Here is a 12,492-nt window from a genome sequence, read left to right as displayed (position 1 = left end):
TAAGTTTCTGAAAAATGGGACTTGTTCTGTCTGGTTCCCTGCTATAGGACCTTGTGGTCTAGGATAGGGGCCAGCATAACGTGGACACACATTTGTTGAAATGTTTAAGTTACACTACGAAAAGTTACCAATTAATATTCTTTGGCAAGTATCATGACAACCTATTGGGTTGTCAGAAAAGTCATTGATGCATTTTTTCTGCGTTTTTTGTTGCAAAAATGCATCATGACTCTTCCGACAACTCAATAATAGATTTGTTAGTAGAATAATCAAAACTGGGTTTGTTGCCAAAAAAATAACTGTTTTTTGGCATACTTTACCTCCTATGCCTAATGCTTCTTAACCCTTAAGATCAGTTTAAGCTGACCAATGAGTCAAAAAGCTAAGGCAATTTAGACAGAAGAGGGAGATGAGAGGCCTCTATGGATTGGGTACATAAAAGAGGAATGCTTTTGTCCCTCTCTGTTCCTACTCTCCCTTGGGATTTCCAGCCACTTCTGCCGACAAAGTCCTCTGAATCCTGTGATAGGACTTCTTTTTTTTTTTCTGCCTCCTGATACAAGATCAGGTTTTTTACTATGTGCCAAAGGCTTATATGGAAGGAAAAAAAAAGCTAAACCAGCCTTAAGTCAGTTAATCTGAATGAAAAGATGAAGCTTCTACAGGAGAGCACTGCCCTTCCTGGCATCCACAGCTCCAGCGCCACTTCGCAAAGGGTCCTCCACAAGATGTTACTGCTATGAGAAAAGGGGGTTCCTTAGTAAAATCATTTTGGGAAGCTGCTTTAGAGCGAATCTGGTGGATCTCTTTATTGTCAGACTAAGAGCTTTGATACGCTAATGTGTGAGAGGAGTCTCAGAAGGGGCCATGCCGTGCAGGCTTCTCAGAGTATTGCTCAGGGACATGTGCCATTTAGCAACTTTGAGAACCATGTTAGATTCTTACTTTTCCAGGCATGGACAAGTTAGGGAGAAGGTCTGCTGTGCTGTGGGTTGGGACAATTGCCAATACAAACATAAAGATATCCAGGTTTTCATCCTATAAAAATACACTGAGGAGAGCCAGGTAGAGTGGGTCTTAAAGAATAACCCTACAGAGGAAGACTTGCCTGGAATGTCCAGGTTCTCTGCCAGGATGACCATTTTCCTTATGTTTGGCTCTTTTGACACTGAGAAGAGCTCCAGCGTCCTCCTGTTCCACAGCATAACAGCTGCTCCATTCATGGTCACCAGGTAGGGCTCGTGGGCCGCTATAACACCGTCACTCCAGGTCTTGTTCAAAGCATATGTTCTATTTTTTAGGAGACTCAGACTTTGCAACCCTAAGGAAGAGTCAAGTCCTTACAAGCTGATATAGAATAACTTGTGACTGCAAGTACCATTTGATTGAGGTTCAATGACCGCAAACTGAAAATAAACATAGATTCTTCCTATCAAGTTTTGTAGGTTTTAGTTTTATAGTTAAAGATAGTCCAATGAAAAGTTTAAAGCTTCAGAGAAGCAAGGGGCTTAGGTCGGCCATGTGGGCACATCAGATATGACTTTACCATCTTTCCATTAAATAACTGGTATAGCTGCTAGGCCTCAAGGATGGCTTCTCAAATCTGGCCTAAGGTACAACTTGTACCTGTTATCAGGTCATAACAGAAGCACCTGTATTTCATTTGCAATGGAAGTTTGGTTCCATTACTTCTTCTTATAGAAATAGAAACAAATGCTGAACACTGCAAAAAGCTACTATGTTATTTCTGAAGTTTTCTCTTTTAACTCTTAAGTCTAGGCTTATAGATGAGAACTGAGTTTGAAGTAAGCGACTTTGCCCAAACTTTAACTATAAAAATCAGAACTTAAGTTTATGTCTATCTGGTTCTAAGAATGACTGGAATCATTATACTAAAAGCAAGACTCTCACCCATCCCCTCAAGCGTCTTCCAATTCTACTGGTTATGTCGTGCTTACCTAACCCTCTGGTAGTCCAGAGGATGCTAGATGAGCCAAGGTCTAAAGCCACGCGGGTGTCTGCCGTCCAGGTGCCTCTCCAGACTTCCTGTTTGTTTTTGCCATCAAGGGTCATACTTTGCAAGTGTTTCCCACTTTCTACCCAGTAGAGCACCCTCTTCGGCCAATCGAGAAGAAGATGAAGTATAATGTTGTCCGTTCTGTAGAGGGTATGTGTGTCTGGGCCAGTAATTCTAGTCTTCTGAATAGCACTTCTGTCACAGGGCAGCCAGTACAAGTTCCCAGTTGATATGTCCACATTTCCTGAGCAGACTGTAAGGAGGAAGAGTAACTGCCATCAGAAAGGGCACTCAAATATGCCCATGGCCTGTCTTAAGCTTTGGGTCAAGGGTAGAAGGGAGACAATTGAGAGACACAAAGACCAGACAATTGAGAGACAAAAAGACCCTAAGAAGCCTACATGCCTGTTCGCATGATGAGGTCCATCATGCCTACTCTGGTTCCAGCACCATGTCTGTCATACGAGTTCATTTGATCCCTGCAATTCACTGAATTTTATAAGTTAGATATCTAAGTGGCAAGGCTTGCACTTGAACCCAGGCTTAGAACTTTGGATTCACATTCCTTCTTCATAAACTAAGTATAAAAATCAGTCAATTACACATCAACTGACTAGGACTAAAATTTCTATAGGAAAGCAGAGATTGAGCTAAAGTGACACCCACCAGTGTTATGAAAGGTCATCGGCAGAATAGATAGTGCAGAGATATACAACTAGAAGACATAGATAGGATAGGGACCAAGTATATATAAGTTATGAAGTGTTGATTTGTGTTTGTTTGTTTGTTTGTTTGTTTATTTTTAAGATTTTATTGGGGAATTGGTGGAGGGGAACAGTGTTGGGGAATTGGGGAAGGGGAACAGCCAAGTTGTTGTCCTTTAGTCTTAATTGTGGAGGGTGCAGCAAGCTCAGCTCCAAGTACAGTCACGCTGCTCAGCTCAAGGTGCTGTGTTCAATTAGTTGCAGGTGGGCATAGCCACCATCCCATGTGGGAGTCGAACTGGCAGCCTTGTTGTTAAGAGCGTGCACTCTATATCTTGAGCCACCGGGCAGCAGCTCAGCTCAAGGTGCCAAGTTCAGTCTTTAGTTGGGGGTAGGTGTAGTCCACCATTCAAACTTGCAGCCTTGTTGTTAGAAGCATATGCTCTCACCAGCTGAGCCATTCTGCCACCCTGTTGGCAGCTCAGCAGCAGCTCAACTCAGAGCACAGCGTCACTGACCCATGTGGTAATCCAACTGGTGACCCCATTGCTCAGAGCTCACACTCTTGGGCAAGCTCTTAACCAACTGAACCACTCGGCTGGCCCATGAAGTGTTGGTTTTTAGATAGAACTGAGTTAGGCACCAACTTACAAACATCCCTCCTCCTTCCATCCCTCCCACTGTAGCTATACAATCGGGTCTAAGCTAGGTATCACTTACTCTGGGATGCAGCATAGCATAAAGGTTAAGAGCAGTGTTAGGCTAGCAAGTCAGGCTGCCTTGTTTGAAATATTTTTCCAAAATAAGGTGTCAATTTCTGAGCCTCAGTTTCTACAAACATATGATAGGAACAGTGCTTCTCGCATAGAGCTGTTATGAGGATTAGAGTTAACACATATGAAAAGCTTAGTCTAATGTCCGTTATTTGAGAGCAGTGTGCTTACACACTGCTGTGTAAGTAGTAAGCTGGCTTATACAAGTTTATAACAGCCAAGTGGTAAATTCAGGAATTCTGTAAGCTTGGCATTCAATACAGCCATTATTAAAAACTAAATTACATCAAATTAAATCATATTTGAAACACAATTAAAATGCTCAAACCATCACTTAGCTATGTTCCTCCATCTTACTGTTAGCCATATTCTTGTTTACTGATGTCTATTGTCTCCGTATGGAGGAAACTCTACATTAATGACTGCTCCTGCACCCGCCTTCCCAACTCCATCCTTGACGACGGTACAGTCCTAGCTTGAAATCTGGCACTGTGGGAGTTTTTACACCACAAAAATTGGCAAACACTACAGGGGGTTTGATTTGGTTTTGGTTTTGGTTTCTAAACCAGGGACTAGCAAATGATGGCTCTTGGGCCAAATCCAGCTATGGTCTGAAAGTTTTAGTGGAACACAGCCATGGCCATTCACTTCCATATTGTCTATGGCTGCTTCTGTGATACAATGGCAAAGTGCCCAACAAGCCTAAAATATTTCTATTTGGTCTTTTACAGTTAGACGTTCACAACCCCTTGACAAGGCCAGAGAAAATGTTAACATTGCAGATGAAAGTGGCATGAGTCCTGTCTACACTCATTACACTTTAAATGCCACAAAAAATGAGGAAATATTTTTCTAGTATTTGAAAACTATTATCCAATTCCACAAGTAAATAATTTATGTTATGGACCAACTAATTCCAAATAGTCTTCATTGCTTCACTTTCATCTTGTTTATAGAAAGTGTCAAATGACATTCACATCAAGACTACATTCACTCAATAATGGCATCTACTTCTTTGTCATAGCAGATAGCAGTCAAGCATTTATTCATAATTGGGTTTTATTAAATCTTGATTGAATTGCAACTATAGATGGGCTACAGATCCAAGAATTCAGAATAAAAAAGCAATCTATGAAATCAGTTGGCTATACAAAATTTACAATAAAGGATGTTGTATACCTTATTATTTGTAAATTGTATTACACATCCTATATCAGTTTAAGCTTTATTATAACATATGTAGGTGGGAACATGCACACCTTTTATTCCAGAGAGGCAGTTGTTAAATATATCTCAGTATACCTGTGGGTATTAAGACCCTAAACATTAGGAGGTGACTGGTTAGCTCAGTTGGTTAGAGAGTGGTACTGATAACACCAAGGTTGCTGGTTTGATTCCTGCATGGGCCGCTGTGAACTGTGTCCTCCCTAAGAGTCAACTATGCCATTGTAGCATGAAAGCAATGTGTAACCAATGACCATGGCTGTTCCCCAATAAAATTTATTGAAAAAAAAAGAACCTAAACATTAACTACTAGGGTATGTTGATGAATAGGCAAGACATAGAAGTGGGGTATGGTGACAGAATGGAGAAGCCAGTACACACAGGGCTTAGTGTGCTGTAAGTTCTTCCTACTTCCTGGGTGTTAGGGTGGGAGCACGTCTTTACTCTCCCTCACATTTTCATATGAAGGAACTTGCCTAGAATTGTGCTTCTGAATTCTCCCCTCATTCCTCAAGTCACTCCTGCCCAGGAAAAAAGTGACTTAACATTGGCAAGTTAGTAAGAACAGACTGGCCACACTCGCTTCAGCTTTTCTCTTCTTCATTGGGCTCTGCCATCTGCAGAGAATATGTGCTCTCTCTTGAGTTAGATTTAACCTCAGCACTCCACAGATGCAAGGTTGAAAGTCCAGTTGCCAGAGTCACAGAATGTTCTTTGAGCAATTCTACACAGGTTCTTAAAGACATGCCCTCTTTTTTAAAACTGAATTTTGAAGCCCTCCCATTTTTTATTAGGAATTTCATCTGTATTTTCCAGTCTCAATTTTTGAGGACAAGATTAACACATCCAAGAGAAAACAACACAGATGTCAGTGTGCCTTGATGAAAGAATAAGCTGAAAGCTGATGCTCATGGGTTTTAAGGAAGCCCTGAGACCCCACAGGTTAAGAGCTCAGTCCCCCACTTCTGACACCAATCACAAGTCCCAGGTTGTCACCTGTACTTTAACTGACTAGTTTTAAATCAGGGTCCTCAGAACCCCCTGCTTAGGTTTGATAATTTGCTAGAATGGCTTACAGAACTCAGGGAAACAGTTTACCTACATTGCTGGCTTATTATATAAAGGATACAGATGAACAGCTAGATGAAGAGATACACAAGGGAATGTCCAAAGGGTCCCAAGCACGGGAATTTCTGTTCCTATTAAGTTGGTGTGCACCACTCTCCCAGCACAGGGAAGTGTTCCCCAACCCAGGAGTTCTCTGAACCCCATACTTTGGGGATTTTTATGGAGGCTTCATCACATTTGTATGATTGATTATTAACTCCATTTCCATCCCCTCTCCCTTCTCTAGAGAATGGGTATGGGGATGAAAGTTCTACACTTCTAATCATGGCCTAGTCTTTCTGATGACCAACCCCCACCCAGGAGCCACCAAGAGTCACCTCATTAGAATAAAAGATGCTCCTATCACCCAGGAAATTCCAAGGGATTTAGGAATTCTGTGTCTGATGATCCTATCATTCAGGAAATTATAAAGGTCTTAAGAATTCTGTGCTAGAAACTTGGGGCAGATAGATATAGATATAGATGATATAGATGGAGATAGAGATAGATATATTACATAATTTCAAAGCTACCTCCACAGGGATTGAATATTCAACACCAGAGGAAGCTCAGATAAAATTGTCAGCCTCTTACAAATCCTTGATATAATAATTGTCACACAGAAACCAATTAGCAAGGATTAGCCAGCTGGGGGAAGGTAACAGTTTAATTAAGTGGAAAGAAATTCACCAAGAGGGGTTTCCTAGATAGCCATCAGATGTATCACAAAGACCACTGCCCATTTCAGCTTCTCCTGAAAGTGTTCTAGGTCAGGTACTGGAACCCCCATGTGCCAGCCAGGTACTGTGCTTGCCCACAAGACTCTGGGTAGAGTCTACTGCTCTGCCCACATATTTCAATACAGCACTTTTTGCAGTAAAGCATGTCTTTGGTACTTAGAGTACACAGGGCACAGACATTCAGAAACTGGAGAGCTCAGGTCTCAGTTCTCCTTTATAAAGTAGATGTTTGCATTAGGCTGAGTACAAGGAGCTAAGAGTGAGGTGTAGCATTTAGGTGTGTGGGAGGGGAGAGAAAGCATAGATTATCATATTAAGAAAATATCTTGCTAGCTCTCTCTGAAATCTGCATTGCAAAGTACATCTAAATTAGTGTAACAAAATCTGCAATGCAAAATTGAAGTATTTAAGGTCCATTTCTATCCTACCCAGACTTAAGGCCAGAAAAACAGAATTTTAAAAGCTTGACCATTGATCATGGGATTTCCCAACTCATGGTAACCTTTTAATAGTCTGCACATCCCTGATAAGAACAAGGGTAAATCAGGGACTCTTAATATTTAAATTAGTTAAAAACCACTCGCTGGCATTAATGTTGATTCAGATTAGGAACAGGTAAGTAAGTTTTTTGGGCCCTAGTAAATTTTAGAGCCAGAAAATAAAGAAAAAATGAAAACCAGCCACCCCAACTTACCTGTACGCTCCACCCAAATCTCTTGCATTTCTCCTGAATAGCCAGTTGAGCAGAACAGATGTCCCTGGGCATTTGTCCAGTAGATGAGGTTTCTCTTCCAGTCAATGTCCAGTAGATAGATGTTCCTAGGATGCTCTTGAAGTAGGGTCCTCTCTATTGCAGTTCCCATAAAACCAACTTTCAACAAGTAGAGACGTTTGCCAGAAGAAAACACTAGTTTTAACTCTACGGGAGAAAAGGAGAGATGTACTGTTGGACCATTTGTCAGACAAGCCCCACCCTCCCTTCTTGAGCAATGCCCCTCTCTCAAGCGGAGGCACCCCTAGAAAAGGAACTTTAAATAAAGTTCCCTTTATCAAGGGAAGCCCTTAAGCACCCATGAAAGCCCTATCTTCTTTAGAGAAGGGAGTCTTTTGAACAAATAAAAATGTGAGGTGTTGCTCAGCTTCCCCAAGGCTCTAAGTCTTCTGAATTTCTGCTGAAAGGTTAACACAGAATCATGAGGGTTAGGGCTGGAGTGCTAGTTCATTTGATTCAGCGATGTCTTCAAATCCTTGCTGATAGCACATGAGTCTCAGCACAAAGCATTTTAAACTCTACTGCCTATTTAAAGAAAAGTTACTTGGCTATTTAACTGTGTATGTAATGTTCAAACTATGATTTAAGCTGGTCTTGAGTTTGGCCTATCAGTTTGTGACACCAGGATTGCATCCCATGGCTACCCTGTGGAGTATGTTTTGTAAAGGTAGTGAGAACATGAACATACTTACGTCATTTATTCTTCTTAAAACCTCAATGTTCTGTAGACAAATGTCAAGTAATTTGGATAGAGATATTTAATGATTATATGGCCTTTCATATTTCAAAGATGGAACAGCAGCATGAAGGATTCATGTTAACAATATTGAAGTACACACCGTTCACAAATATAAGTCAGAACACACAATAGTCCTGAGACTATAAAGAATTTCTTTCTTACACCAACTTAGTCATTATTTTTTCATGTAACATTGAATGGGATAAGCTATGTTTTCCTGTTTTAAAACTAATCAAACCTAACTATCCATTGAAGGATAAATATACAAAATGTAGTGTGTATGGTGTGTGTGCATATATTTCATATGTGTGTGTGTGTATGAATATGTGTGTATGTGTGTATGTGTGTGTATCTATCTATCTATATATCTATATATCTATCTATATATATATATATGATTATTATTTAGCCTTAAAAAGAAAGGAAATTCAATGTTACAATGTAGATGAATCTTGAAGACATTATGCTAAGCGAAATAAGTCAGTCACAGAAGGACAAATACTGTCTGATTCCACTTACATGAAGTAACAAGAGTAGTCAAATTCATAAAGACAGAAAGTAAAATGGTGGTTGCCAGAGGCTGGGGGAGAGAGACATGGGGAGTTGTTGTTTAATGGGTACAGAATTTCAGTTTGGAAGGATGAAAAATTCTGGAAATGGATGGTGGTGATGGTTGCACAAAAATATGAATGTACTTAGTGCCACTAAACTGTACATTTGAAAATGGCTAAAGTGGTAAATTTTGTTATGTATATTTTAGCACACACACACAAAACCATAATTGAGGTCTTTTGAGTTATCAAAGTAGGTTGTCAGTATAAATGTGATTGATCCAAAAATGGAAGCTACATTATTTCCAGGCCTACCTGGCATATGCCCCCTAGAGCCAAGTCCATTTCACCCAGCATACTTACCACTACATGTACCGGAAGGTAAAAGAAACATCCCTTCTGGACAAACACACTTATAGCCCTTGGGAAGGATGGGGGACAGGAGACATAAGTGGCTACAAGAACCTGGAACACATGCTGGGTATCTGCCTATTTTAAAATAGAAATAGGTTAGATACAATTTCATATTTATTTATACACACTCGTTTAAAATTTAATACTAAAGGGGAGTTAAATCAGTTTTACCTTAAGAGGGATCCCAATATACTTGTTACCTTCTAGGTTAGGCATGCTGACCTTTGAACTTCTATCTTTCAGATAGTGACAATTACCTATATATTGAGCTTGGGCCAATAAAGTCTCAACCAACAGCATCTTCTCCCTCAGAGTTAAGGCAAAATGACTGTCTAAACTGCTTACAGGAAGACCCCCTTAGAAGTAAATAGTGATCTAGGCTTTCTACTTTGGTTAATTTCTTGGACCCCTTTAAGAAGCAATAGCTGAGTGTTAATCTGACATACAATTTCAGATTAACAAAAGCTTTTAATTCCTAGTCCATGAATATTTGACTTCCTTCTATAAGCAGAATGCTGGGCTTGGTTTAATTTTCTGTTATCCATTGACATTGTTAGTTAGTAATTCTAATCCTGCTGTGAATATCTTACTACCCTGTTTTGTGTATTTCAGACATTTAAAACTCTGGTAACTATACTGGACAAGCACAAGATACATGCTTGGAATGAGTTTCCCAGTAGATGCCTTTGTTCAGTTCATCTTACTTAGAAGTCCTATGTAAGTCTAGAATCATATCCAGACTATTTCCCCTGCCTCAAAACAGCAAGTTCCAACAACAGACCAAGGTAGGAATTTAGGTAGTTTCCATTGAGTGTGCTGATTCATAAGCATTTCAAAAACAAGTCGTGGACTTACCCTTAGGCTGTTGGGATTTGTGGAGGACTGAGAAAGCAGATATGGACGCATTTAGCAGCACCACTCTTTCCTGTGGAGTGTGGGGTGAAGTATAAAACATCTGTGCTTTATTTGTCCAGAAGAAAGAGTTCTCAAACACAGCTAGTCCTACTGGATCGTCATCTTTTAAGAAGATCTTAGGAAAGGTGTACCGCCCACTGCCATCCACGTTCACCGTCTCTATGGACTGAAGGGTTGGAGAGTCTCATGAGAGCACGGAAGCACTAGCAAGAGGTACTGACAATGTTAGTGCATCTCTGTTTCTTGGACACTGATTAAACATCTTCATGTGATAACAACATGATAGAGACGAATTCACCTTAGTATTCATGGAGGCAAATGCCCAAACGAGTGGATCGGACTGCTTCTTCTGCAAAGTGGGTCACAGATATGTGGTATAAGATGCTACTATAACGTATCGTCTGCATCTAGACATCGTACCAGCTCCTTTGGCTACCTTCTCCACCTGCCTTCTGAGGTAGGAATTTTATCTCTTTTCAGAGAGGGCAATGGGAACTCAAAGAGGCACTGTAAGTAGCCAAAATTACAGCTGGAAGTAATAGGCTTAAAAATATGACGCCCAAGCCTATGCTCTCAGCCACCATGTCATACTGGTGTTTTAGTTTGTGCTTCCAAATATGAGATAATATTAAGAACTAGAAACATGAGTACAAGACACTGAAGTACCTAAGTATCTGCATGCTTTCAAGGAAGTACTCTGCCATCTTAAAAGATTTTGTATCCTAGGTACAATATAGAACATGACCTATGTTATCAGGAAATTCCAATGCTAAGTTTGACTGTAGAGTTTTTTTAAGAAAGTCACACTAAGTCTCCCAACCTATGTTGATACAGTTTGGCTCTACCTAAAGATACTGGGCAATTATAGCTTGCTTTTCTCAGTTTTCACGACCAGAAAATGCTTCACCGAGTTGATGTTTAAGACTTAAGAGAAATTTGTACTTACCCACAGTCATCCCAAACCTCAACCAAAAGGGTTTACCTTTTCCTCTTGACCTCTCTATAGTACCTTTTTATATTTACTGATCCAGTACAGCCTGCCAGTCACGTGGTCAAGTGTCAGTCCTATAGGTTCCTCCATGTTTATAACCACAAGCACCTTCCTATCAGAGCTGTCCATTCCTGCAGTTTCAATAGTGCTCATGCCTTTCTGACCTCGATTTACCCAATACAAGTACCTGAGAAAAGCAAAAGCACAAAGTGTTGGAGAATGCCTTCAGTTGCACATATATTGTTCTGAACAGCTGGGCTCCCTCAGCTCTCTTATACAGACTTCACATCATTGCACTAAGAATGTTGGAGATTTCGGCTCTTAGACTCAGTAGACTTTGAAAAGTTTGGCTCCATAATATTGAATTTAGATTTCAAATTTAAGACTTGTTTGGAACAAATGGGACCTAGGTTGGAAATGTTAAAGTGTTCTCTTATCAATGTAACTATCTAAGTTTACCAATGATTTTGGATATATTCCAAAAGAAACACTACTTACTTCTTTGCAGGAAACACGAGTAGCTGTTCTGGCACAAGATCCTTTTCCAGGATTTTGACGTAGCCTCTGCCATCACTTAAACCAGCACAGATGACCCTTGCAAAGCTGCTAGCCCAATACAACTGTCCAGTGAACCAGTCCAAAGAGACACTGTTCACTGTTTTAAGTTCTGGGGACACAGGAGACAGTATTATGTGCCTGTATTCTTCTGCACCCATCTTATCTTGAAAGAAGAGACTCAGACAAAACTTTTCTACAGCTTCTGACTTCAAACTATACAATGAGGCAAACAGGACACAGGGAATACCTGCTAAGGTGTTTCCAACACAGAGTGGGCAGTGTGGAAAGACCTTAGCAGAAGCATAACCAAAGAATCCAAAAGAATGTGGCCTCAGTTTGGGGCAATATTTAATACAGAAGTCTCAGGTGAATTGTTATGAACTCTATCTCTTCACTGCTATCAGGGGATTTCTATGTGCCCAGGGCTATGCTAAGCACTTTTTCATATGCACTGTCCAGTTTAATCCCCACATTTACACAGTGAGGCAAGTGCTATTACCCTCATCTTATAGAGGGTGATTCAAAGAAGTTAACAACTTGCTCAAGGTCACATATCTAGTATGGAACTAAGACTAACCTTGGCGTTAGCTTCCAAAACTTTCTGTACTGCTTACCAGTGATTTAACCCTCAGGTTATACTCTACAAAGCTCCTATAGAGCATACAAACTACATAGTCTTATCTCAAATTGGGATTTTATGTACTCTTATGATTCATGATAAATGAGTCACAGAGGAAGGTGCCTGGATAAATACATATGCTTCTTACACTATGTTTAAGTAGCTTTAAGAAGCGAGGGCTCTTCACGTCAAGAAATATACCTGGATAGAGAGAAACAGAGCTTGGCTTTCCAAGGACAAACACATTTAAGACTTCATCTACCCAAAAATACATGCTTCTGTCAAGATCATATGCAACAGAAGTAGGCATTGATTTTATAGGTATCAGAGTCTCAAAGATGCCTGTTCTTCGATCCAGGATGCCAAGC

At 40.3% G+C, this 12,492-nt stretch overlaps 1 protein-coding gene across 1 annotated transcript; it reads right to left on the bottom strand.

The window, feature by feature from the left end:
- Positions 1-126: 126 nt before the first annotated feature.
- On the bottom strand, positions 127-12,454 carry LOC109387237 (low-density lipoprotein receptor-related protein 6-like). The gene is made up of 8 exons (XM_019650995.1): positions 12,326-12,454; positions 11,446-11,614; positions 10,966-11,134; positions 9,897-10,122; positions 8,991-9,116; positions 7,260-7,484; positions 1,959-2,270; positions 127-1,321 (listed from the first exon to the last, which is right to left on the bottom strand). The coding sequence occupies exons 1-8, from the start codon at positions 12,432-12,434 to the stop codon at positions 942-944; spliced, it is 1,716 nt and encodes a 571-aa protein (XP_019506540.1). The 5' UTR covers positions 12,435-12,454; the 3' UTR covers positions 127-941.
- Positions 12,455-12,492: the final 38 nt, after the last annotated feature.

The sequence above is a fragment of the Hipposideros armiger genome, unplaced genomic scaffold (genome assembly GCF_001890085.2).
Source record: "Hipposideros armiger isolate ML-2016 unplaced genomic scaffold, ASM189008v1 scaffold_151, whole genome shotgun sequence".
NCBI lineage: Eukaryota > Metazoa > Chordata > Mammalia > Chiroptera > Hipposideridae > Hipposideros > Hipposideros armiger.
This window is presented reverse-complemented; position numbering and strand designations above follow the sequence as displayed.

Coding starts and splice junctions, on each gene's coding strand:
- LOC109387237 (XM_019650995.1), bottom strand. CDS start 12,434: ATGCCTACTTCTGTTGCATATGATCTTGACAGAAGCATGTATTTTTGG. Junction 9,117..9,896: donor CAAATCCCAACAGCCTAAGG/GTAAGTCCACGA, acceptor ATTTTAAAATAG/GCAGATACCCAGCATGTGTT. Junction 1,322..1,958: donor CTGGACTACCAGAGGGTTAG/GTAAGCACGACA, acceptor ACTCTTCCTTAG/GGTTGCAAAGTCTGAGTCTC.